At 39.9% G+C, this 26,664-nt stretch overlaps 1 protein-coding gene across 3 annotated transcripts in view; it reads right to left on the bottom strand.

Moving 5' to 3' along the window:
- ntrk3b (neurotrophic tyrosine kinase, receptor, type 3b) overlaps nt 1–26,664 on the bottom strand; it is a 244,882-nt gene that overhangs the window by 137,714 nt on the left and 80,504 nt on the right. For all 3 annotated transcript variants that reach the window (XM_058078820.1, XM_058078822.1, XM_058078821.1), the window contains exon 5: nt 13,039–13,107. In XM_058078820.1, the coding sequence (XP_057934803.1) occupies nt 13,039–13,107 (69 nt within the window). The remainder of the gene's footprint in view (nt 1–13,038; nt 13,108–26,664) is intronic.

Below are 26,664 nucleotides of genomic sequence, written 5' to 3'. Positions count from 1 at the left end.
CGCTGATTGTTTGCATTGCTATGCGCCGTGTTTTCTGTGTAAAGGATATCAAGGATTAGAGCTCAGCAGAGCGGGGCAAACCCAGACCCCGCCCCCCCAAGAACCCCTTTATCCTCTCTAATTATGCTAAATGCTAATAAGAGCCAGCACCCTTGTACATTACCCACAGTCCCTTTGGACAAGGCTGATCAAGGCTAAACAAACAGCAGATAATGTGCTCGACTTGGGAACAAGCCGTGCGGTAAACATCCAGCACGGTGATGCAACACTCCCCTGCAGGGACGGCCATCGCCACTGGAGGCGCCAGTTCCCCCAAAAAGTCCTACGTGAAAGTTTTTTAAACGTTTTTTTATATCCGGCGTTTTATTTATAAATAGTCCACATCCAGATGTTGATGAATATTCATGAGCCACGCCGTCGTCTTGCGGTTTCAAACAGCGTCCGTCTCAAAGCCGACCACAGCCAAGACCTTCTGATTTCGTCGATTTACAAAAGTAGGCTTCTCTACGCATCTTGAAATGTTACAAGTGATGAGTTTTAGTCACCCTGCTAACACGCTAGCGATAATAATATGATTTACAAAAGCAGGCTTCTCTACACATCGTGAAATGCAACAAGTGATGAATTTTAGTCACGCTGCTAACACACTAGCTATAATAAATAATAGTAATAATAATAACAACAACAACAATAATAATAAACAATTAATAATAAACAATTAATAATAATAATAATAATAATAATAATAATAAACAATTAATAATAAACAATAATAAATAATTGATTAATAATAATAATAACAACAACAACAACAATACTACTACTAATAATAACAATAATAATAACAATAATAATAATAATAATAATAATAATTACTATTATTATTATTATTATTATTATTATTATTATTATTATTATTATTATTATTATTATTATTATTATTATTATTATTATTATTATTATTATTAATATTATTATTATTATTATTATTATTATTATTATTATTATTATTATTATTATTATTATTATTATTATGCTGCTTTAAACGGTGTCCGTCTCAAAGCCGACCACGGCCAAGGCCTTCAGGATTCGTCGATTTCCAAAAGCAGGCTTCTCTACACATCTTGAAATGTTACAAGTGATGAGTTTTAGTCACCCTTCTAACACGCTAGCTATAATAATAATAATAATAATAATAATAATAATAATAATAATAATAATAATAATAATAATAATAATAATAATAATAATAATAATAATAATAATAATAATAATAATAATAATAATAATAATAATAATAATAATATTAATAATAATAATAATAATAATAATAATAATAATAATAATATAAAATAATAATAACAACAACAACAACAACAACAACAACAATAAAAATAACAATAACAATAACAATAACAATAACAATAACAATAACAATAACAATAACAATAACAATAACAATAACAATAACAATAACAATAACAATAACAATAATAATGCTGTTTCAAACGGCGTCTGTCTCAAAGCCGACCACGGCCAAGGCCTTCAGGATTCGTCGATTTACAAAAGCAGGCTTCTCTGCACGTCTTGAAATGTTACAAGTAATCATAATAATAATAATATTAATAATAGCGATCAGCTACATTGGGCAATCCGACTCTCTCTCTCTCCGTCGCTGTCCGCTTCGCCGCTTCCGAGCTCTCCGCCGTCATTTGCCGAGTTTCACGCCACAATCATGCAGCGGACCGAGCAGGTCAGGCGAGGCTGCCGCTAGCAAAGCATCAGCAAGCAATGTCCGTACGCTATTCCTTGCTCCTAAGGTACTTTTTCCGGCTTTCTAAGTGCTGCTGATTTCAGGTGAGACGTTAGAGCAAAGCGTGCATCCGGGCGCCACCACCGCCGCTCCTGCTTCTTCTTCGGGGAAGCTTCATTTATTTAAAAGCGTCGGTTTTGGCATCACGGGGACGTGAAATGATGAAATAAAAGTCTTTATTTCCACGCCAGCGCAGCTGCAGGGGAACTGATGCCTTTCCAGTTGACTACGTGTGACTCGTTTTACAGCCTCTCTAATCAAGCTGGGCTTGTGTTGCGGCGGCGCTAAAGTGGCGCCCTGGTGGCCGCTGACGCGCCGCACAGCCAACCACGCAGAACAAAAAACATTTCAAATGATTTCTCTGCTTATTTACTGTGAAGCGCTCCCTGCTGTGAACGCCAAAGCAAAAGGGGCGTACGTAGGTGGGCCATACGTCCAGGATGAAAGTATACCTTTTGGAGCGTACCACCAGCATGGCTACGCTATGTCAGCTAAAGTGCTAACATTACACTCACTATTTAATAACACCATGCTGGGGGGGCTCTTTGTTGAAGAACAACATGGTCATGTGGCTCACTGTTGGATCATGACTTTAAGATGTGTAGCGAAGCCTGATTTTTACATGTATTTTTTATTATTATTATTCATAGGGGTGTTATTTTATGTCAAGAGGGCTCTAGTAATGTTAAAAACCCATATTTAGAAGGTTGTAAACAGGTTTTCTATGCCTAATATGTGTTAATTTATCTTATTATGTCTAGCATACTGAGTAATATGAGCGTAAAGATGACTATGGGGGTGTTATTTTATGTCAAGAGGGCTCTAGTAATACTAAAAAACCTGTATTTAGAAGGTTGTAAACCGTTTTCTATGCCTAATTTGTCTTATTTTATCTTATTATGTCCAGCATACTGAGTAATATGAGCGTAAAGATGACTATAGGGGTGTTATTTTATGTCAAGAGGGCTCTAGTAATGTTAAAAACACGTGTTTAGAATGTTTTGAACATATTTTTATGCCCAATATGTCTCATTTTCTTGTATTATGTCTACTATATTGGGTAATAGGAGTATAAAGGTGATTATAGGGGTGTTAGTTCACATCTAGAGGGCTCTAATAATGTTAAAAACCCATATTTAGAAGGTTGTAAACAGTTTTTCTATGCCTAATATGTCTTATTTTCTCTTATTATGGCTACTATATCGGGTAATAGGAGTGTAAAGGTGATTATAGGGGTGTTATTTCATGTCACAAGGGCTCTAATAATGTTAAAAACCTGTATTTAGAAGGTTTTAAACAGGTTTTTCAATTCCTAATATGTCTTATTTTCTCTTATTACGTCTACTATATTGGGTAATATGAGCGTAAAGATGATTATAGGGGTGTTATTTTATGTCAAGAGGGCTCTAGTAATGTTAAAAACCTATATTTAGAAGGTTGTAAACAGGATTTCTATGCCTAATGTGTCTTATTTTCTCATATTATGTCTACCATATTGGGTAATAGGAGTTTAAAGGTGATCATAGGGGTGTTATTTTATGTCAAGAGGGCTCTAGTAATGTTAAAAACCCATATTTAGAAGGTTGTAAACAGGTTTTCTATGCCTAATATGTCTTATTTTATTGTATTATGTCTACCATATTGGGTAATATGAGCGTAAAGATGTTTATAGGGGTGTTATTTTATGTCAAGAGGGCTCTAGTAATGTTAAAAACACGTGTTTAGAATGTTTTGAACATATTTTTATGCCCAATATGTCTCATTTTCTTGTATTATGTCTACTATATTGGGTAATAGGAGTATAAAGGTGATTATAGGGGTGTTAGTTCACATCTAGAGGGCTCTAATAATGTTAAAAACCCATATTTAGAAGGTTGTAAACAGTTTTTCTCTGTTGTATTTATGAAAATATATGATGTAGTAGTAAGGAATCCTACTTTGTGGAACCAGTGAAACGGAACGATAACGGCAGGACGTTATTACCGTAGCGCAGCGTCGGGCTGAATGAGCCATGAGGAACCCCTTACTGAAAATGGTTGACTATTTCAAACCCCCAAAATAGCTCCTTTTACAATAATTGAGTGGTTTTTTTTTTCTCGATATTGCTGTAAATTGATTCCAGCGGCAACGTGGCTTTTAACACTCTTTAGCACGTAGGCCGCCGCTGCCCTCAATCCGCTCTTTTCTCGCACATTTAGCATTTTAATTCTCTCTTTGCCTCTTTGATGTTTTTTTTTTTTTTTCCACCGCGTGCCGTCAGCGTGCGCGTGGCGTTCCGCTAATAGTTTACCCCCGGTGCCACAGGCTCGCTAATAAGGAGCCCGGGTTCACACGGTGTAATTTACCTGTCACGCGGCCTTTGCAAGAAGAAGAAGAAGCGTGCTTCATTTATTATTATCCAGCGGCGGCCGTATGAGAAGATTACAGGTTGGATCCATTCTCCGTAGTCAAAAGAGAAATCCATTTCCCGGCCAGAGACGTAAATGTTTGACTTGGCGTGCTGGGATTTAAGAAGCAGTAACAGAATAAAAGGATTGGGAACGAGCGGCGCTTCAGGAACGGGTTGTACAGTAACAGTTTTTCTATGCCTAATATGTCTTATTTTCTCGTATTATGTCTACCATATTGGGTAATAGGAGTGTAAAGGTGATCATAGGGGTGTTATTTTATGTCAAGAGGGCTCTAGTAATATTAAAAACCCATATTTAGAAGGTTGTAAACAGGTTTTCTATGTCTAATATGTCTTATTTTTTCTCATTAAGTCCACTATATTGGGTAATAGGAGTGTAAAGGTGATTATAGGGGTGTTATTTTATGTCAAGAGGGCTCTAGTAATGTTAAAAAACCCTATTTAGAAGGTTGTAAACAGTTTTTCTATGCCTAATATGTCTTCTTTTCTCTTATTATGTCTACTATATTGGGTAATATGAGCGTAAAGATGATCATAGGGGTGTTATTTTACGTCAAGAGGGCTCTAGTAATGTTAAAAACCTGCATTTAGAAGGTTGTAAACAGTTTTTCTATGCCTAATATGTCTTATTTTCCCGTATTATGTCTACCATATTGGGTAATAGGAGTGTAAATGTGATTATAGGGGTGTTATTTTATGTCAAGAGGGCTCTAGTAATGTTAAAAACCCATATTTAGAAGGTTGTAAACAGGTTTTCTATGCCTAATATGTCTTATTTTCTCTTATTAAGTCCACTATATTGGGCAATAGGAGTGTAAAGGTGATCATAGGGGTGTTATTTTATGTCAAGAGGGCTCTAGTAATGTTAAAAACCTGTATTTAGAAGGTTGTAAACAGTTTTTCTATGCCTAATATGTCTTATTTTCTCTTATTAAGTCCACTATATTGGGTAATAGGAGTGTAAAGGTGATCATAGGGGTGTTGTTTTATGTCAAGAGGGCTCTAGTAATGTTATAAACCTTTATTTAGAAGGTTGTAAACAGTTTTTCAATGCCTAATATGTCTTATTTTCTCTTATTAAGTCCACTATATTGGGTAATAGGAGTGTAAAGGTGATTATAGGGGTGTTATTTTATGTCAAGATGGCTCTAGTAATGTTAAAAACCCATATTTAGAAGGTTGTAAACAGTTTTTCAATGCCTAATATGTCTTATTTTCTCGTATTATGTCTACTATATTTGGTAATAGGAGTGTAAAGGTGATTATAGGGGTGTTATTTTATGTCAAGAGGGCTCTAGTAATGTTAAAAACCCATATTTAGAAGGTTGTAAACAGGTTTTCAATGCCTAATATGTCTTCTTTTCTCTTATTAAGTCCACTATATTGGGTAATATGAGCGTAAAGATGATTATAGGGGTGTTATTTTATGTCAAGAGGGCTCTAGTAATGTTAAAAACCTGTATTAAGAAGGTTGTAAACATTTTTTCTATGCCTAATATGTCTTAGTTTCTCGTATTATGTCTACCATATTGGGTAATAGGAGTGTAAAGGTGATTATAGGGGTGTTATTTTATGTCAAGAGGGCTCTAGTAATGTTAAAAACCCATATTTAGAAGGTTGTAAACAGGTTTTCTATGCCTAATATGTCTTATTTTCTCTTATTAAGTCCACTATATTGGGTAATAGGAGTGTAAAGGTGATCATAGGGGTGTTATTTTATGTCAAGAGGGCTCTAGTAATGTTATAAGCCTTTATATAGAAGGTTCAAGAACGGAATGTTTTCTCTTTTTGACCAGACAATGCGAGAGCTTCCTCAGAGGCCGCCATCGCTTCACGTAATCCCCGATCATCTCGCCCACCTCCCTCCCCCAGAAGCTGCAATCGTCGCCATCGCCGCCATCTTTGTGCGCTTAAAGGCCACGCGGACAAAGAGGCGGAGGCGATTATGCGTGCGGCAGCTTTCCCCATTGTGGAGCCGAGGCCTTTTCACGGCGGACACAATGGCGGCGACGTGATGGAGATCTCAGCGATAGATGACATGATGTCTTATGTTAGCTACATCGCTTCCGTACACCTCAACACGCATCCAACCCACAGGAGCCTTCGCCAGGCCATACTCATTCGCAGGTGTGGTCCTGCTGGCTTCATCGGGCGGGAATCTCTCCGGATCGAGGGTTCTTAAAAAAGTTCAAATAACTAGTTAACTTAAAATTTTCTTAAAAGTTCTACTTATAAATGTTTATTGCCAGTTGCATTATTTGTCTTTTCAGTTTATTTAACTTGTAATTTTTGATTAATATGAACTTTTTGCGGATTTGTGTGACCTACTTAAAATAATTTGTAGTTACTTATAAAATAAATAAACCCGAATGTTCAAAGTACTTAAATAAATGAAATTATGCATACTCAAAGTACTTAAATAAATGAAGTTACGCATACTCAAAGTTCTTAAAAAAAGTTAAAATTACTTAATTATGTCACGTTCATTTAACATGTTGTTCCATTTTGAGTACTTTTAACTAATATGTTTTAATTAAATTAAACTATGGCTATATTAACTTAAAAACATAGTTTAAATACAACTTAAGACACTTTCAATCCGAATGCTCAAAATAATTAATTGGTATAAGTTTGCAGATTTGTGTAACCTATTTAAAAGAAATCGTAGTAACTTATAAAAAAAGTAAACCCGAATGTTCAAAGTACTTAAATAAATGAAATTATGCATACTCAAAGTACTTACATAAATGAAATTATGCATATTCAAAGTACTTAAATAAATGAAATTATGCATATTCAAAGTTCTGAAAAAAGTTCAAATAACGAGTTAACTTAAAATTTTCTTAAAAGTTCTACTTATAAATGTTGATTGCCAGTTGCATTATTTTTCTTTTCAGTTTATTTAACTTGTAATTTTTGATTAATATGAACTTTTTGCAAATTTGTGTAACCTACTTAAAAAATTTCGTAGTTACTTATAAAATAAAGTATCTATTAAACATGAAATGAGAACGAAAATGTCATTTTTCATTCATTTTTGACCAAAAGTTTTTAAAATTTGCACAGTCGCAAATGCTGAATGGTGATCCACTGTCCGCTAATCCCTCCTTTATCACTGTTAGCAAAGTCCTCAACGGATTATTAAAGGACTACCTCCACTTGTGGCATCATCTCATCCTTTCATGGTCTCTGATGGCATCAGACTGAGCAGTTGTCGCATCTCCGTAATAAAAGTCAATAAAAAGCGGTGGTGAGACAGATCATACGGCTCCATTAGCATAATATCCGTGGGTTCAGCGGAGCGGGTGGCCACGTCTCAGCGCCGCCGCCTTGTGTGTTTTGCTAATAATTAACGACCACGGGAACTCCGGGCACATCCCCGCCCCCCTGTCTCCTGTCACCAGGCCCGACCGGATGATTGGCACTCGGCGACGCAGCAGACATGAGAGTAACCGTGTCGGGACTCTGCCCTTGATCCGGTGACTCATTTTCTATTCGGCGCCACCCCGCTTCGACTGACACCTCCTAATGCAAGAAAGATATGGACATGAAACGCCGGCCGGTCGTTAGCATTCATCAGGAAACGCGCAGGCGTAACCCCGGCCGCGCCGCCCCGTGTACCACAACAAAGACGCCATTTGTATGCGTCCGAGATGCTCGCTTCGGAGGAAGCGCACAGCTGAAGCGTGGCGTGCTTTGTGAGCCGGAAGGGGGGCTTCGGTTCTGGGTTGCTCTGCTAACACGTTTGCTGCTTCTTGGCCTGTGTTTGTCCAAGAACCGGGAGGAAGTTGTGGAGACTCGGGGTATGTTTACATAACGACCAACCGGGGTTTCACAGAAACAGGGAATTATAACATTAAAAATGATCCTCTGATATTTAAAACAAAATATTTAAATATTAATATTTTATATATATTATATATAATATTATATATTTAAATATTAAGAAATATTAAGAAATATTAAGAAATATTAAGAAATATTAAGAAATATTAAGAAATATTAAGAAATATTAAGAAATATTATTATTAATTATTAATTATTTAATTAATTATTAATTATTAACCACTTCCACAAAGAATGCGAGGAGAAGCTTCTCCTCTATCACTTTTTTCGGAAAAAAGGAGCGCTTGGTTTGCTCACCTGCCTTATTGGAGTGTTTTGTTTTGAATATTTAAATATTAATAATTAGTCATAATTAGTAATATTCAAATTAATTAGTAATGATAATAATTATTATTAATAATTACTAATAATTATTTATAATTATTAATAGTTATTAATAATTATTAATGTTTGAATAATAATAATAAATTTATTAACAATTAACAATAATTATTAATAATTATTAATAATAATTAATAATTATTATTAATATTTAAATATCTAAAACAAAACACTCCAATAAGGCAGGTGAGCAAACCAAGCGCTCCTTTTTTTCTGAAAAAAGTGATGTGAAAATAAAAGCTTCTCCTCTCATTCTTTGTGGAAGTGGTACGTTTTTTGCTATGCTATCCTGCAGTGATCCTGTAAAACAGTTTTTCTATGTTCTAAAACGAAAATATTCACCCCGCCTATCGACCGAAGACAGCTGGGATAGGCTCCAGCACCCCCTGCAACCCTTGTGAGGATAAGCGGTAGAAAATGAATGAATGAATATTGAATCCACTGGAATCAGTTAACTGCGATTAATCAACTAACTCATTACTTAAGTCAGTGTTGTTGTCATAGTTGCTGAAAATCACGCACTTCTGAGCACTGGCAGGTGAGGATTGTAGTTCCTTCTAGGTCCCGCCCCTTCTCTCCCCATGTCCATTTCCGGGTTCTCCAAACAGACAAAATACACCCCCCCGATGCTACGCTTCTATGGTAAATATTGATAACAATGCACTTTGTATGACCACACTGCCTTTTTAGTTTAGTTTTAGTATCACTTAGAATGTCGATGCCGGTACAACGCTTGTAAAAAAAAAAAAAAAAAAACATAATTTTGTTTGATGTAGTCATCTTCAGCGCTTCAAACAAACCAAAAAGCTATCTTCGGTACAGTGCTTGTGTATATGACTCACGCCGTATGTGGAAAAAAAAAGCCATAACATCCATAATTACTGGAAAGGAAACAATAAAAGAAGTGTTATCCCTCCTGTCACTGCGGGTCAAAAACACACAAATGGATTAGAAAAAAGGAAGGATATATTTCTCCTAAATGGTGAAAGGAAGCCCGCCTACAAGCGATGACTCCCCTGGAAGCCTCCTTTCCGACGGTACGTGTTGTGTCTGTCATATTAAAGCAATATGGCAGCTTGACTTGACTTTATTGACAATAACGAAACACGTCTGCGGTTGTGTCACATCTAAATGTTCCATTCTGACTGAGGAACGACAGGAAAAATAAAAAAAAAAACATTACCTTCTCGCTTATTACTTCCATGTTATGTTATTCCATATCCTGCAGAGCGAGGATGTAGCCACTCTAATGACTTCAGCATTCATTAGCGTATAAAATACACCTTCCAAGTGGACAGCTGGCGAGACAATGCATGCAATCCTGCAATATTTCCATCCCTTATGTCAACATTGCATTCTGTGCAACGCGTCTAATGTGACAGTCTGAAAGAATTTAGTAGGATTTCATACAAAATGTTTCATTATAAAGAAAACATTTTTAACTGTTTCAATGGCAGAAGAACCTATTTATAAATTATTCATACACCCTAAAGTATTAATTAAGTGTGTAGAAATCCTAGAAATACTCCCCCAGGACTCTAAGTGGGCTAGGGAATCTTAAAGAACCAAATTATAGAATGATTGTTTTGATTCCTGACAACAATACCTAATACAGACTTATCTGCAGTCCCTGTATACCTACAAGTAAGCGGGTCTTATTACAGTACAGCTGCAAAAAAGCACCCTTCCTTTCTCTGCCCGGCCTTTCATAGAATGAGAACCAGATTGTTTGTATTCCTGACAACAGTACCTAATATAGACGTCCGGGCTTATCTGCAGTCCCTGTATACCTACAAGTAAGCATGTCTTATTACAGCACAGCTGCAAAAAAAGCACCCTACCTTTCCCTGCCCGGCCTTTTATAGAATGAGAACCAGATAGTTTGTATTCCTGACAACAATACCTAATACAGACGTCCGGGCTTATCTGCAGTCCCTGTATACCTACAAGTAAGCGGGTTTTATTACAGCACAGCTGCAAAAAAAAGCATCCTTCCTTTCCCTGCCCGGCCTTTTATAGAATAAGAACCAGATTATTTGTATTCCTGACAACAATACCTAATACAGACGTCCGGGCTTATCTGCAGTCCCTGTACACCTACAAGTAAGCGGGTATTATTACAGCACAGCTGCAAAAAAAAGCACCCTCCCTTTCCCTGCCTGGCCTTTTATAGAATGAGAACCAGATAGTTTGCATTCCTGACAACAATACCTAATACAGACGTCCGGGCTTATCTGCAGTCCCTGTATACCTACAAGTAAGCATGCCTTATTACAGCACACGTCTATTTCTTCACAGGTTTCTGGTGTCTAGTTTTTCGGCTCATGAAGGAAAAGTAACAAACAGCATAACATGCACTGTCTTGACTAAGGAAGCTAAACATCAAAGCACAGGGATCCACAAAGTCGGCTAGACGTAGGGCGCAAAACGAGATGAATCCGTGGGAAAAAAATCATCCAGTCCAAATGGACAGCTGCTCAGACAACAAAAGTACAAACGGCACAAAAAGGGACTCAGACTAAGTGGGAAGGACCCAGTAACACCAGCAGGGCGCCCATCTGACAATTTGCTTCCCACGCAGAACCGACACGACTGGGCGACGACGGCGACAAAGTAAACTAATAAGCTAATAAGCAAAGGGGGGGTACTAGCCCGCATCAGCATTGTCATCAACTCTCTTAGGACCTGCCCTGCTTCTTCCTCTTGAAATAGAACCGCGCTGGAAATAGACCTGCTTGGCCCGCCACCACAGAAGGAGCATCAACGTGTCTTCACTATGCAATGGCATCTCAAACAGGTTAGCTTGGCTCTTAGCTTTTTAGCACATTTTTTAGCACATGCACATCAAGCAGCATATCATGCACTATATTGACTAATGAATCTTATTTCTGTGGTGACATAACTATTGTAACTTTTGCTAACTTCAGTAACAGCAAGCCGCATATCATGCTGCGATATCAAAATGCTAGTTCAATGAGGCATTGCAGCAAGCAGCATATCATGCACTATCTTGACGAATTAATCTTATTTTTACGATGACAATAATATGACTTTTTCTTCACGTCAGCATATGACTATTGCACATTTTACATCGAAGGTCAAGTGAGGCATGAAAGCAAGAAGCATATCCTGCACTGTCTTGACTAATACGTCATTTTCTGTTTTGACATCAAATTATGACCACGACTTGAAATACAGCTATTGTACTTGATTGCTGGTTCCTCAAAGTTCACTAAGGCCCAGCAGCATGCTGCATACCATGCATTGTCTTGACTTTTTTTTTTTGTTTCTTTCGGCTTTTTTCTGATCGCCACAGCGGATCTTTTGATCGGCATACCATGCATTATCTTAACAATCTTAAGATGTTATTTCTTTGACAACATAATAGCCCTGTCACCTGACATCAGCTTACCATGCACTGCATTGACTAATTTCTGTGACATAAATTCACTATCTACACGTCAAACAGGAAGTATAACGTACAACTCTTACTATATATATGTTTTTCAAATTTTGAAAAATTCAGACTTGCCCTTCTCAGAGCAATAAGCAGTCCCTGTATACCTACAAGTAAGCATGTCTTACTACAGCACAGCTGCAAAAAAGCACCCTTCCTTTCCCTGCCCGGCCTTTTATAGAATAAGAACCAGATTGTTTTTATTCCTGACAACAATACCTAATACAGACGTCCGGGCTTATCTGCAGTCCCTGTATACCTACAAGTAAGCGGGTCTTATTACAGCACAGCTGCAAAAAAGCACCCTTCCTTTCCAACCCTTATTATATATTTTTTTTTAATTTTGAAAAATTCAGACTTGCCCTTCTCAGAGCAATAAGGCAAATAAATCAGCAGCATATCATGTCATGTCTTATTTGTCTTATAAGTCGCTTATTTGTGTGATATCAAATTACAACAATTATTTTAATAATCGTGCTGTGCTGGCATCAAAGTTTGACTTATTGACTTGACAACTGCGCGATTTCACATCCAAGTTTTGCATATCATGCACTATCTTCACTAAAGAAGCTCATTCCATGGACAAAAAAAAACAAAAACAAAAAAAAGTTGGAACGCCGGGCATGCAGTGCGGCACACGGACCAGATGATTACTGAGAGGAGGCGCAGGAGGAGGAACCGGGGAGGAGGGACGGGACGTAGCGAGGGTTGACACGCTAAGCATTGCTGACAGGTAGCATCGAGTGATGATGTGTAAATTACATCCACGCTGCTTTCAGGAACACGGCTCATGGCTAAATTATTCATAACAAACATGAGAATGGTGGGAGGCGGCGTGGGGGGGTGAGTGGGAATGGGGGGGAGGGTCACACTAACACGACCCCGCCTGGTTAATTCCCTTTACCACGTGTTAATTGAGTCAACAAAGATCAGCGTGCTGCCTTCAGGTTCCCTCTTTTGTACAAGCGGCCAGACAAATGAGAAGGTTTGCACAACAAAGACGGGAATTATACATAATGGGAACGGCAGCGCAAACACTGTGCGGCGTGCGGGAGACGGGCAGCGCGTAGGGAGCGGTGATAAATTGCACTAATAAAGAGACAAACCCCAGAAAAAGAAAAAGTAACTTACAGCTCGGAGAGTTGAAGGTGCTGGAAGAGCTGCCAGGACAGCGTGCTGAGAGGGTTCTTGGACAGGTTTCTGCAGGAGACAATACACAAACATAGTTCAATGTTTACGTCTCATTTCCCTCACGACATCACAGGATGGGACTGGTTTTCCTTCCAGGTTCAGAGACGCATTCGCCACACGGCATATCATGCACTGTCTCCGCTCGCAAATCTTATTCCGTGATGGCATCAAACGGGAACTATGTACAGTACCTAGCACCGCCATTTGGTCAAAGGTTTACTTCCAATAACTAATTTTTTAAAACTTTTGTTTCCTACTGCCTATGTGATTTATTTTTGTTTCTTACTGTCCATGTGACTTACTTTTACTTCCTATTGCCTGTGTGACTTACTTTTGTTTCCTACTGCCTGCTTGACTTAGTTTGGTTTCCTACTGCCTGTGTGACTTAGTTTTGTTTCCTACTGCCTGTGTGACTTAGTTTTGTTTCCTACTGCCTGTGTGACTTAGTTTTGTTTCCTACTGCCTGTGTGACTTAGTTTTGTTTCCCACTGCCTGTGTGACTTAGTTTTGTTTCCCACTGCCTGTGTGACTTACTTTTGTTTCCCACTGCATGTGTGACTTACTTTTGTTTCCTACTGCTCGTGTGACTTACTTTGGTTTCCTGCTACCTATGTGACTGACTTTTGTGTCCTACTGCCTGGGTGACGTACTTTTGTTTCCTACTGCCTGTGTGACTCACTTTGGTTTCCTACTGCCTGTGTGACTTACTTTTGTTTCCTACTGCTTGTGTGACTTACTTTTGTTTCCTATTGCCTGTGTGACTTACTTTTGTTTCCTACTGCCTGTGTGACTTACTTTTGTTTCCTACTGCCTGCGTGACTTACTTTTGTTTCCTACTGCTTGTGTGACTTACTTTTGTTTCCTACTGCCTATGTGACTTACTTTTGTTTCCTACTGCCTGTGTGACTTACTTTTGTTTCCTACTGCATGTGTGACTTACTTTTGTTTCATACCACCTGTGTGACTTACTTTTGTTTCCTACTGCCCGTGTGACTGACTTTTGTTTCCGACTGCCTGTGTGACGTACTTTTGTTTCCTACTGCCTATGTGACTTACTTTTGTTTCCTACTGCCTATGTGACTTACTTTTGTTTCCTACTGCCTGCGTGACTTACTTTGGTTTCCTACTGCCTGCGTGACTTACTTTTGTTTCCTACTGCCTGTGTGACTTACTTTTGTTTCCTGCTGCCCGTGTGACTTACTTACTTTTGTTTCCTACTGTTTATGTGACTTACTTTTGTTTCTTACTGTCCGTGTGACTTACTTTGGTTTCCTACAGCCTGCGTGACTTACTTTTGTTTCCTACTGCCCGTGTGACTTACTTACTTTTGTTTCTTACTGTCCGTGTGACTTACTTTTGCTTTCTGCTGCCTGTGTGACTTACTTTTGTTTACTGCTGCCTGTGTGACTTACTTACTTTTGTTCCCTACTGCCTGTGTGACTTGCCACAGTGATAGCAACATTAAAAGTACTCACATCTCGTTATAGTCTGCTCTTTGAGTCATCTCAAACATCATCTGTGTGGTGTAAGTTTAGTGTAGCATAGCAGCAAGCAGCATTTCATGCACCATCTTCACGAAAAAAACGTACTACTGTGATATTTACATATCGTACTTTTTTTCTTCTCGGGTCTTGCAGACATAGCAGCAAGTAACATATCATCTAGTCCTTCCACGGTGCCATTACTTGGTGTCAGCATACCATGCACTATCTTGACAAATGGAGCCAACTCCTGTGATAACATTAAAAGTAGTCACATCTCATTTTAGTCTGCTCTTTGAGTCCAACATCATCTGTGTTATGTAAGTTCAGTGCAGCATTGCAGCAAGCAGCATTTCATGCACCATCTTCACAAAAGAAGTTTATTACTGTGATATCCATCATACTTTTTTTTTCTTCTCGGTTCTTGCAGACATAGCAGCAAGCAACATATCATCTAGTCCAGGGGTCGGCAACCTTTACTATGAAAAGAGCCATTCCACCCACTTGCCCACTAAAGAAAAATAGCCTGGAGCCGCAAAACGTTGTATGTTTAAAACAACATTGGAGGGAGAAAAAAAAAGACGAGTTGGAGTACTCTTGCTAGTACTGGAGATAAACTTTTGTTTTTAAATGAGCTCTAATTTATTTTTTAGAATCGTCAAATAACTCATTAATAATAATTAATAACTCAAATAACTCAAAGTATTACTCATTTCCCTTCATGTTAACCTGTCAGAGAGAACTGGATAGCATCCTGTCTGCTCAGTCAGAACTCAGTCAGGATGCATTCATGGTCTCACACAAAGTTGGATTTTTGTAAACTCATAACAAAGACGTGCATTTTCACCACACGGGTGCTAAAAAATATTCAAGCATTGCAAAGGGAGCCGCAACAAAGAGGCTGGAGAGCCACATGCGGCTCTGGAGCCGCGGGTTGCTGACCCCTGATCTAGTCCTTCCATAGCGCCATTACTTGATGCCAGCATACCATGCACTGTCTTGACTGAAGATCAAAGCACAGCCATCCACACAGAAGATCCTGAGAGCCAGCCGGTCTTACATCTTTATCATCAGGTTTTTTGTTTTTTTTTTTGGACATGGCGGGTCAAAAATCAATGCTGATTTTGGTAAACAGTCGTGTCACTGGAGGTGCAGCTGCAGCGCTAACAGCGGAATCGATCCTTGAAGGTCACTTATTGTGACGCTTGCCACAACAACACACACAGTTTTAGTGAATGATGAAGCTTCCTGAAGCTGACTGCTCCAAGAGCAGCTCAGTCTGCGGGATGAGTGGACAGCCCGAGTGGACAGCTGGTGAGACGAGAGTTAACCCATTCATTTATCCAGTCGGGATATTTCCTCACAATGCTCCTCGGCTCTTTTTAATAGTGTTGTCTTGCTCTTCAATTCCATTTTCCTTTGACTCAACTCCCATTTACTGCACAATATCAATCTGCAGGAAAATAAGAGCCCATAGGGGCATCGCATCTGCAGGACGCGGATTAAGGGATGGAAATAAGGACTATCGATACGGGTGGGGGGAAAAAAGGCAAACAGAGCCGCTCGCGCTCGGCTGCGGGGCTCCGGCCAACTCAATAAAAGAAAGTTGAACGCTTTTTAAGTCGAATAATTCAATCTGGAGGAAGGAGGGAGGAGAACGCCTCGGGCCTCGCACAATTCAATAGCAAAGAGCCGGCGAGAGAGAGAGCGAGTCACCGGAGCACAATGTGTTTAAAAATGAATGTCAGGCATCTGTCCGTGCGCTCGCTGAGCTTTACAGCGTCTCAGTCGGAACGTTAACGCTGCCTTTTCCTCATAAAGTACAGCCGACGATCTCATTATTAGCCCGGATGGCAACACTCGCTCTCTCTCTCTCACACAGAAATAGACAAGCTCCGACGTAGAGGCTAAACCAACCCCTGTCTGCTCCAACTATTTGGAATTTCACAATTCCGGGCCAGAAAAACGCGCGTTTTCACACAATAGACCTCAGTTCAGCGAGTGTCAAAGGATTCCTTTGACGTTGGCTGGCTGGCTTCATGTTTCCTATTACCTGTGTGACTTACTTTTGTTTCCTACTGCCCACGTGACTTACTTTTGTTTCCTACTACCCGCTTGACTTAGTTTTGTTTCCTACTCCCTACTTGACTTAGTTTTGTTTCCTACTGCCTATGTGACTTACTTTTGTTTCCTACTGCCTATGTGACTTACTTTTGTTTCCTACTGCCTGTGTGACTTACTTTTGTTTCCTACTGCCCGCGTGACTTATTTTTGTTTCCTACTGCCCGCGTGACTTATTTTTGTTTCCTACTGCCCGCGTGACTTATTTTTGTTTCCTACTGCCCGCGTGACTTTTGTTTCCTACTGCCCATGTGACATACTTTTGTTTCCTACTGTCCGTGTGACATACTTTTGTTTCCTACTGTCCGTGTGACTTACTTTTCTTTCCTACTGCCCGTGTGACTTACTTTTGTTTCCGTACTGCCTATGTGACTTACTTTTGTTTCCGTACTCCCTACTTGACTTAGTTTTGTTTCCTACTCCCTACTTGACTTAGTTTTGTTTCCTACTGCCCACGTGACTTACTTTTGTTTCCTACTGCCCACGTGACTTACTTTTCTTTCCTACTGCCCACGTGACTTACTTTTCTTTCCTACTGCCCACGTGACTTACTTTTCTTTCCTACTGCCCACGTGACTTAGTTTTGTTTCTTACTGTCGATGTGACTTACTTTTGTTTCCTATTGCCTGTGTGGCTTACTTTTGTTTCCTACTGCCTGTGTGACTTACTTTTGTTTCCTACTGCCTGTGTGACTTACTTTTGTTTCCTATTGCCTGTGTGACTTACTTTTGTTTCCTACTGCCTGCTTGACTTACTTTTGTTTCCTATTGCCTGTGTGGCTTACTTTTGTTTCCTATTGCCTGTGTGGCTTACTTTTGTTTCCTACTGCCTGTGTGACTTACTTTTGTTTCCTACTGCTTATGTGACTTACTTTTGTTTCTTACTGTCCATGTGACTTTTGTTTCCTACTGCCCATGTGACTAACTTTTGTTTCCTATTGCCTGACTGACTTACTTTTGTTTCCTACTGCCTGCTTGACTTACTTTTGTTTCCTATTGCCTGTGTGGCTTACTTTTGTTTCCTACTGCCTGTGTGACTTACTTTTGTTTCCTACTGCCTATGTGACTTACTTTTGTTTCTTACTGTCCATGTGACTTTTGTTTCCTACTGCCCATGTGACTAACTTTTGTTTCCTATTGCCTGACTGACTTACTTTTGTTTCCTACTGCCTGTGTGAATTACTTTTGTTTCCTATTGCCTGACTGACTTACTTTTGTTTCCTACCGCCTGTGTGACTTACTTTTGTTTCCTACTGCCTGTGTGACTTACTTTTGTTTCCTACTGTCCGTGTGACTGACTATTGTTTCCTACTGCCCGTGTGACTTACTTTTGTTTCCTACTGCCAGTGTGACTTACTTTTGTTTCCTACTGCCCGTGTGACTTACTTTTGTTTCCTACTACCGGATAACCACCTGCTGAATTCGGGACTCCCATTTCCCGTAGTCATTAAGTTGGGAGCCACTCTAATGAAAGGAAATGAATATTAGTATGATGTGGTATTACTGTTATATCTGAGTGCATACTTTCTATGTTGGGGTACAGCGGCGTATGGAGTGGAGTGTTTTTTTTTGGAAGCAGGAAGTGAGACCTCCTTCACATCTCTGTCAGGAAGCGTTCCCTTTTCAAAGGTCATCCTTTGCATCTCGACAAGAAATGTCAGCTGAAATTGGATTGCGGGGAAGGGAGGGCCGTGTGTGGGGTGTGTGTGTGTGTGGGGGGGGGGGGGGGGCTAAGCGAATTAGTAAATATATAAACAAATCAGCGGAGAGAGTCGTCAGCGGCACCCGAATGCCAGAAGACAGGAAGGTGAAAGAGGCCAAGTGCTGCGGGACGATCATTATTGAATTTAAAAATGGCCGTCCGCGTCTAAATCAAACCTTGGAAGGATACGTGCTGAACGCCGGAAAGTGTAAAGGCACAGCATCGCATTACGTTGATCAGATACCAGCACTGATATCAGCACGTACACAAGGACTTCTTTACAACCTGGATGCAAGACATGCGGTGTCTGATATCATTCATCCTGAATTCATTCTGTCGTATTGTTTCATCAAAACCATAGTGTCTGATATCATTTATCCCCAATTCATTCTGTCAAATTGTTTCATCAAAACCATCGTGTCTGATATCATTTATCCCCAATTCATTCTGTCAAATTGTTTCATCAAAACCATAGTGTCTGATATCATTCATCCGGAATTCATTCCGTCATATTGTTTCATGAAAACCGTAGTATCTGATATCATTTATCCTGAATTAATTCTGTCACATAGTTTCATCAAAACCACAGTATCTGATATCATTCATTCCAAATTGATTCTGTCAAATTGTGTCTTGAAATCCGCAGTGTCTGATATCATTCATCCCGAATTCATTCCGTCATATTGTTTCATCAAAACCACAGTATCTGATATCATTCATCCCAAATTGATTCTGTCAAATTGTGTCTTCAAAACTGCAGTGTCTGATATCATTCATCCGGAATGCATTCTGTTATATCTCAAATTCCGTCGTATGCAATACAATGACAATAAAGGTGATTCTGATTCTGATATTGTTTCATCAAAACCATAGTGTCTGATATCATTCATCCCGAATTAATTCCGTCATATTGTTTCATGAAAACCACAGTGTCTGATATCATTCATCCCGAATTCATTCTGTCATATTGTTTCATGAAAACCCTAGTGTCTGATATCATTCATCCCAAATTAATTCCGTCATATTGTTTAATCAAAACCACAGTGTCTGATATCATTCATCTCAAATTCATTCCGTCATATTGTTTCATCCAAACAATAGTGTCTGATATCATTCATCCCAAATTCATTCTGTCAATTTTTTTCATTAAAACCATAGTGTCTGATATCAATCATCCGGAATGCATTCTGTCATATAGTTTAATAAAGACCACATTGATCTGATTTCATTGATCCTGATTTCATATTCTTATATTGTTTTATGAAACCATAGTGCCTGATATCATTCATTGTGAATTTATATCTATTCGTGTAATTGAAACGACAATGCCTGATATCAAATGAATTTATATTGTTGAATGAAACCAGATTGATATCTGATATCATTGATCCTGAATGCATTCATTTATATTTCTGAATGAAGACCCCAGTGTCTGATATCATTGATCCTGGAATCATTCAGTTATAAAGTCCAATTGAAGTAGAGGAGAATTTCCATATGTGTGTTGAGGTAAGAAGGGAGCGTGATAGCGACAGCTCGCTGTAAATATTGATGGGGGGGGGGGGGGGGGGGGGGAGCCACAAAGTGAATGCCAAATGAAACCTTATGTTTGCTCCTCCGCAGGCCCCTCCCTCCCTGATGCACCCCCCCCCCCCCACCCACCCACCATGTGCGTCTTTAACAATTCCTTTTGGCGAGCGCCCCGCGGGGGAAGGCTCGCCCGCTTCCACACGGGCCGGGCTCGTTAGCATAGCATCACGGCTAGCTACCGTCTGGCGATGCATTCATGTTCACGACCCAACGTCGGGACGATCCTGCTGCTTTGCGGCCGTGGCATTTTGACTCTCAGCATCCCGCACCGTTAGCGTTAGAACTCACGCGATGGCTGACATTTGCCAAAAGACAACATTTCACTAGGAAGGAAATGGCAATGGCGCTCTTTTGTCCCACAGAAAGGTCTGCTCCTGAACTCACCAGGATAGCGTTACAGGGTTGGTGGCTAATATTACACTTTTGAAAAAAAAAAAAAAAAAAGGTTTTTAATTCATCCATTTTCTATACCACTTATCCTCACGAGGGTCATGGGGATGCTGGAGCCTATCCCAGCTGCGGGAATGTGAGTGTGAATGGTTGTTTGTCTATATGTGCCCTGTGATTGGCTGGCCACCAGTCCAGGGTGGACTCCGCCTCTCGCTCCAAGACAGCTGGGATAGGCTCCAGCATAATGAACAAACTTCTATTATTAAAAATAACAGCCTCATTCCCATTATGGCTCACTGCTAGCTACTGTAAATAAATGCTAAAACAATAATTACAAACATTTGAAAAGTAAATAAAATGACTTATATAATTGAGTGAACAACAGGCTCTATTTAATTACCAATCACTGCTACACTTTGGCTAAATATATGTAACTCGATATTTTAATTGAAAATATGAAGCAATAAAATGTCATTAAAATAAATTGTGTGTCAAAGATATATAATAAATTTAGGAAATAACAGTCTCTCTTTAATTATGGATCGCTGCTTCAGGTAAGCTAAATACATGCTTCAAAAAGGAGATTTAAAAAAATGAAAAATAAATGTTTAAATAATATAGGAAATGTAATAAATAATGAATGAGCTTTCACTTTGAGGAACTAACAGCCTGATTATGGATCACTGCTTTGGGGAAGGAAATGATACAAAACTGCAACTATTTGTATTCATTCAAAAGAAGCCAGCTGGGATAGGCTCCTGCATACCACCACCACCCTGGTGAGGATAAGCATAATAGAGAATGGATGGATGGATGGTTGGATGAACGGATGGATGGATGGATGGATGGATGGATGGATGGATGGATGGATGGATGGATGGATCGTTGGTGGGATGGATGGATGGATGAATGGTTGGATGGACGGACAGATGGATGGACGGATGGATGATTGGATGGACGGATGGTTGGATGAGTGGATGGTGGGATGGACGGCTGATAGATGAATGGATGGATGGTTGGTGGGATGGATGGATGAATGGTTGGATGGACAGACGGATGGTTGGATGAACGGATGAATGGATGGATGGGTAAATGGATAGATGGATGATTGGATGGATGGATGATTGGATGGATCAATGGATGGTGGGATGGACGGCTGATAGATGAATGGATGGATGGGTGGATGGATGGTTGGTGGGATGGATGGATGAATGGTTGGATGGACAGACAGATGGTTGGATGAACGGATGAATGGATGGATGGGTAAATTGATAGATGGATGATTGGATGGATGGATGATTGGATGGATGAATGGATGGTGGGATGGACGGCTGATAGATGAATGGATGGATGGTTGGTGGGATGGATGGATGAATGGTTGGATGGACAGGCGGATGATTGGATGAACGGATGAATGGATGGATGGGTAAATGGATAGATGGATGATTGGATGGATGGTGGGATGGACGGCTGGATAGACAAATGGATGGATGGGTGGATGGATAGATGGTTGGATGGATGAACGGATGGTTGGATGAACGGATGGATGGATGGACGGATGGTTGGATGAATGGATGGTGGGATGGACGGCTGGATAGACAAATGGATGGATGGGTGGATGGATGGTTGGTGGGATGGATGGATGGTTGGATGAACAGATGGATGGATGGATGGATGGTTGGATGGATCGTTGGTGGGATGGATGAATGGATGGATGGTTGGATGATTGGATGGATGGATGGATGGTTGGATGGACAGATGGATGGATCGTTGGTGGGATGGATGAATGGATGGATGGTTGGATGATTGGATGGATGGATGGATGGTTGGATGGTGGGATGGAGGCTGGATAGACGAATGGATGAATGGGTGGATGGATGGATGGTGGGATGGATGGCTGTATAGACAAATGGATAGACGAATGAACGAATGGATAGATGGATGGATGGAAGGATGGATGGGGTGTTTTGAAGTGTAAAAAGTCCTCTGTCCAGGTAGAGCAGGTGCTGTACTTCTGCTTCAGTTGAGCTAAACGAGATACATGTACTACATAAATGGGATAGATGTACTACATAAGTATGTTCCAATAACGTGTTCATATGATTGCTATGTTTGATGTCAGGTGTCCTACAAACGGAGAAGAAGCCTGCTGCTACGCTGCCGAGGCTTTGATACGCCAAGGAGACGGGAAAAGGAAAAAAGGAAAAAGGTGTGAAATGTTTCCCAGGTGCCTCCGAGGGTTGGGATGCGCTGCAGGAGCCGTATGGAATTCATTCCATCACAAAGACAACTTCAAACGGCAACACTTCATTAGGACGGACAATATCATTATACTGCAGGTGTGTGTGTGTGTGGGGGGGGGGGGGGGGGGTGATATGGTAAAAAGTAAAAATAGCCCCTTCTTTAATCTCGGGGAAAATCCTTTAGGTTGTGCTGCAGCGTATGGCAGTGTTACATCGTGTTACATTGTGTTACATTGTGTTACATCATTTTATTTCATTTTTGTATCATTTCTTCCATTTTTCAATGAACATGTGACCACATGTTTTTACAATTATTATTATAAGTATTATTTAATATATGTACTTATTTAAAAATGTGACTAACATCATATAAATACGCCCTTTAAAAATATTATTAAGATTATTATTATGAATTAAGCCATATATATTATTTTGATGTATTATTGTATATTAATTTATTTGGTGAATTATTTTTAATTTACAATATAAATGTGACCAAGATAATATAAATGCCATCCATCCATTTTCAATGCCGCTTATCCTCACTAGGGTCAAAGCTATGCTGGAGCCTATCCCATATGTGGAGTACATTATTATTATTATTATTATTATTATTATTATTATTATTATTATTATTGGGTTCGAATATCCACTAGTAAGCATCATCGGTATTCGTCCGGAAGGGCATCCGGATCAAAAAGATCTGCTGTGGTGACTCCCTAGTCAGGAAAAATCCGAAAAAACAAACAAAAATATGTTATATTATTTGTATTCATAATTGTATAATTTTATTATTTTTTATTATTATTTATTTTATTAATTTATTCATTCAGTTTCTACCACTTTTTTATTATTTTATTATTTATTATTATTATTTTTTTATATTTTTAAATAAAAATGTGACCAAGGTTATACAAACATATCTTTAAATTATTATGAATATTATTATTATTTCATTTTATTTTTTTTCAATACTTCCTGATGTTTATTTTTGTGTGTAGTACTGCAGTAGTTTTATACAGACACAGCCAGTAGTTAGTTGCTAGGCAGAATTTGTGCATAGCCACGAATTGAAAAAAAAAGCAGCGCTTCTTCTTGCACTTAACAGACCACACGAACAGCTAGCTTAAGCGTGTAGCGTGATTGATTTGAGCGCCGCCAATGTAGAAAATCGTGGACTCGGCGAGAAGGGCCAAAACCTCAAAGCGCCGAGTGTGATTAGCGCCGCTTAATGAGGAGTCGGCCACGTAATGAAAATTGTCAATCTAATGAGAGACAAAAGCCTCGCCGTCGGTCTCACAGCTTTTAGCCGTCAGTCTGATTGCATTTGTCGGAGAGGCACGTGGGAAGATGGCGTCGCTGGATGGCGTCGGAGGATTCCCGTGGACTCGCTCGCTCGCTCGGCTGCTTTATGAAACGCCTCTTGGTGGAATCAATAACATGTTGGAGTTGATTAAAACACCAATAAAGACACCCGGAGGATTTCTGTGTTTTTTTTCCCTCTGATGACCGCTAGCAAAACATTTCTAGCTAGCACAGCGAGCCGGAGAGTCGGCGGAGCGTGTTTGCGTTGTACTCCGACTGTTTGTTTACATCCTGAAGGGACGCAAGGGGGTATGCTACACCTTCTAGGAAAAGTCGCTATTCATGTCTTTGGCTTTGCAAGCTAGCAGGGCTTCGCTACACATCTTAAAAGATGCAACCTAGAGTTACTGCCAGCCACAGATATGCCATTATCTTCAGCAAATAGGCTAACCTAGCATGACCTAGCATAATGGTGCTGTTTCAATGTGAGTGTAATGTTAGCACATTAGCATCAACTCGCTAACATTTGCGTCCTCTCTCACTCGTTAACGTAGCAATGTTATCTCCGGCAAATAGGCTAACCTAGCATGACATAGCATAATGGCACTGTTCCAATGCAAGTGTAGTGTTAGCAGTTTAGCATCAACTCGCTAACATTTGTGTCCTTTCCCACTTGTTAACGTTAGCATTCACACACAGCATTAATGTTAACGTAGCAATGTTATCAATGTTATCTCCGGCGAATAGGCTAACCTAGCATAATGTGCTGTCCCAATGTGAGTGTAATGTTAGCACTTTAGCATCAACTCGTTAACATTTGCGTCCTCTCCCACTCGTTAACGTTAGCATTCACACACAACGTTAACGTAGCAATGTTATCTCCGGCGAATAGGCTAACCTAGCATGACCTAGCATAATGGTGCTGTTCCAATGTGAGTGTAATGTTAGCAGTTTAGCATCAACTCGCTAACATTTGCGTCCTCTCCCACTTGTTAATGTTAGCATTCACATACAACGTTAACGTTAACGTAGCAATGTTATCTCCGGCAAATAGGCTAACCTAGCATGACCTAGCATAATGTTGCTGTTCCAATGTGAGTGTAATGTTAGCAGTTTAGCATCAACTTGCTAACATTTGCTTCCTCTCCCACTCGTTAGCGTTAGCATTCACACACAACGTTAACGTTAGCATTCACACACAACGTTAACGTTAACATTAACATTAACGTAGCAATGTTATCTCCAGCGAATAGGCTAACCTAGCATGACCTAGCATAACGGTGCTGTTCCAATGTGAGTGTAATGTTAGCACTTTAGCATCAACTCGCTAACATTTGCTTCCTCTCCCACTCGTTAACGTTAGCATTCACACACAACGTTAACGTAGCAATGTTATCTCCGGCAAATACGCTAACCTAGCATGACCTAGCATAATGTAGCACAATGTTATAATGTTAGCAGTTTAGCATCAACGTTACTGGTGCAAAATCATTGTACATTTAATGTTACACGTAAAATTCCGTATGGTGGCTTGGCTCAGGTCGTCTCACCACCTTGATGGTTGCCGGTTCAATTCCCAAACCATTCAAACCATTCCAACATCTACCAGGACACATGTTAGCCTCGCAACCTGATAATCGCTGGTTCAAGTTCTTATGTCTGCCATTGGATGATTCCATGTGGCGACTTAAAGCTAGCAAGCTAATGATCCTTACACGACTTGGCCCAGGATGCTCTCGTTAAAGCTGTTTTTTCCAAATACTGATGGAAGCAGCCCGGCAATAGAAAACCCTCCAGTGGAGACAACAGCCACGCAGGGCAGAGTGCAACACTGAGCCTCTACCGTGTACACACACACACACACACACACACACACACACACACACACACACACACACACACACACACACATAGTCCCGAGGAGGGGGATTTAACACAGCTCCAGTTAATTAAAACATGGCGAGCCAGCCACAGGCCCGTGCAGCGTGGCCTTGTGTCTTTGCCACAGTGCTTGCTTCCGGCAGCAAATGGACGACAGCGAGTATAATTAAGACGTTTATGTATTATTATAAAGAAGAACACGACACACAACTGTAAAAAAAAAAAAAAAAAGATCATAATGGAGGAAACACTGTACCTTTTTTTTTAAAGGGGCAGTACACAATAATGCACGCTTACAAGAACATGCTAGCATATGTGTAATACATATTTCATCAAAGTTTTATCATCATTAGACAAATGCTCACAGTGCCTTATGGGTAATTAGTTAGCTTCGATGTAGCCTTAGCATTAGCGGCGTTAGCGGCGTTAGCAGAGTTAGTGGCGTTAGTGACTTTAGTGGCGTTAATAGCGTTAGCAGTGTTAACGGCGTTAGCGGCATTAGCGGCTTTAGTGTCTTTAGTGTCGTTAGTGGCGTCAGCGGCGTCAGCGGCGTCAGCGGCTTTTGTGGCATTAGCGGCGTTAGCAGCGTCGGTTAGACAAATGCTCAGTGACTTATGGGTAATTAGTTAGCTTCGACGTAGCCTTAGCATTAGCGGCGTTAGCAGAGTTAGTGGCGTTAGTGACTTTAGTGGCATTAACAGCGTTAGCATCGTTAGCATTGTTAGCGGCTTTAGTGGCTGTAGCGGCGTTAGCGGCGTTAGCGGCATTAGCGGCTTTAGCGTCATTAGTGTCGTTAGTGTCGTTAGTGTCGTTAGTGTCGTTAGAGGCGTTAGAGGCGTTAGCGCCATTAGCGG

The sequence above is a fragment of the Doryrhamphus excisus genome, chromosome 7 (assembly GCF_030265055.1).
Source record: "Doryrhamphus excisus isolate RoL2022-K1 chromosome 7, RoL_Dexc_1.0, whole genome shotgun sequence".
Taxonomy (NCBI): Eukaryota; Metazoa; Chordata; class Actinopteri; order Syngnathiformes; family Syngnathidae; genus Doryrhamphus; species Doryrhamphus excisus.
This window is presented reverse-complemented; position numbering and strand designations above follow the sequence as displayed.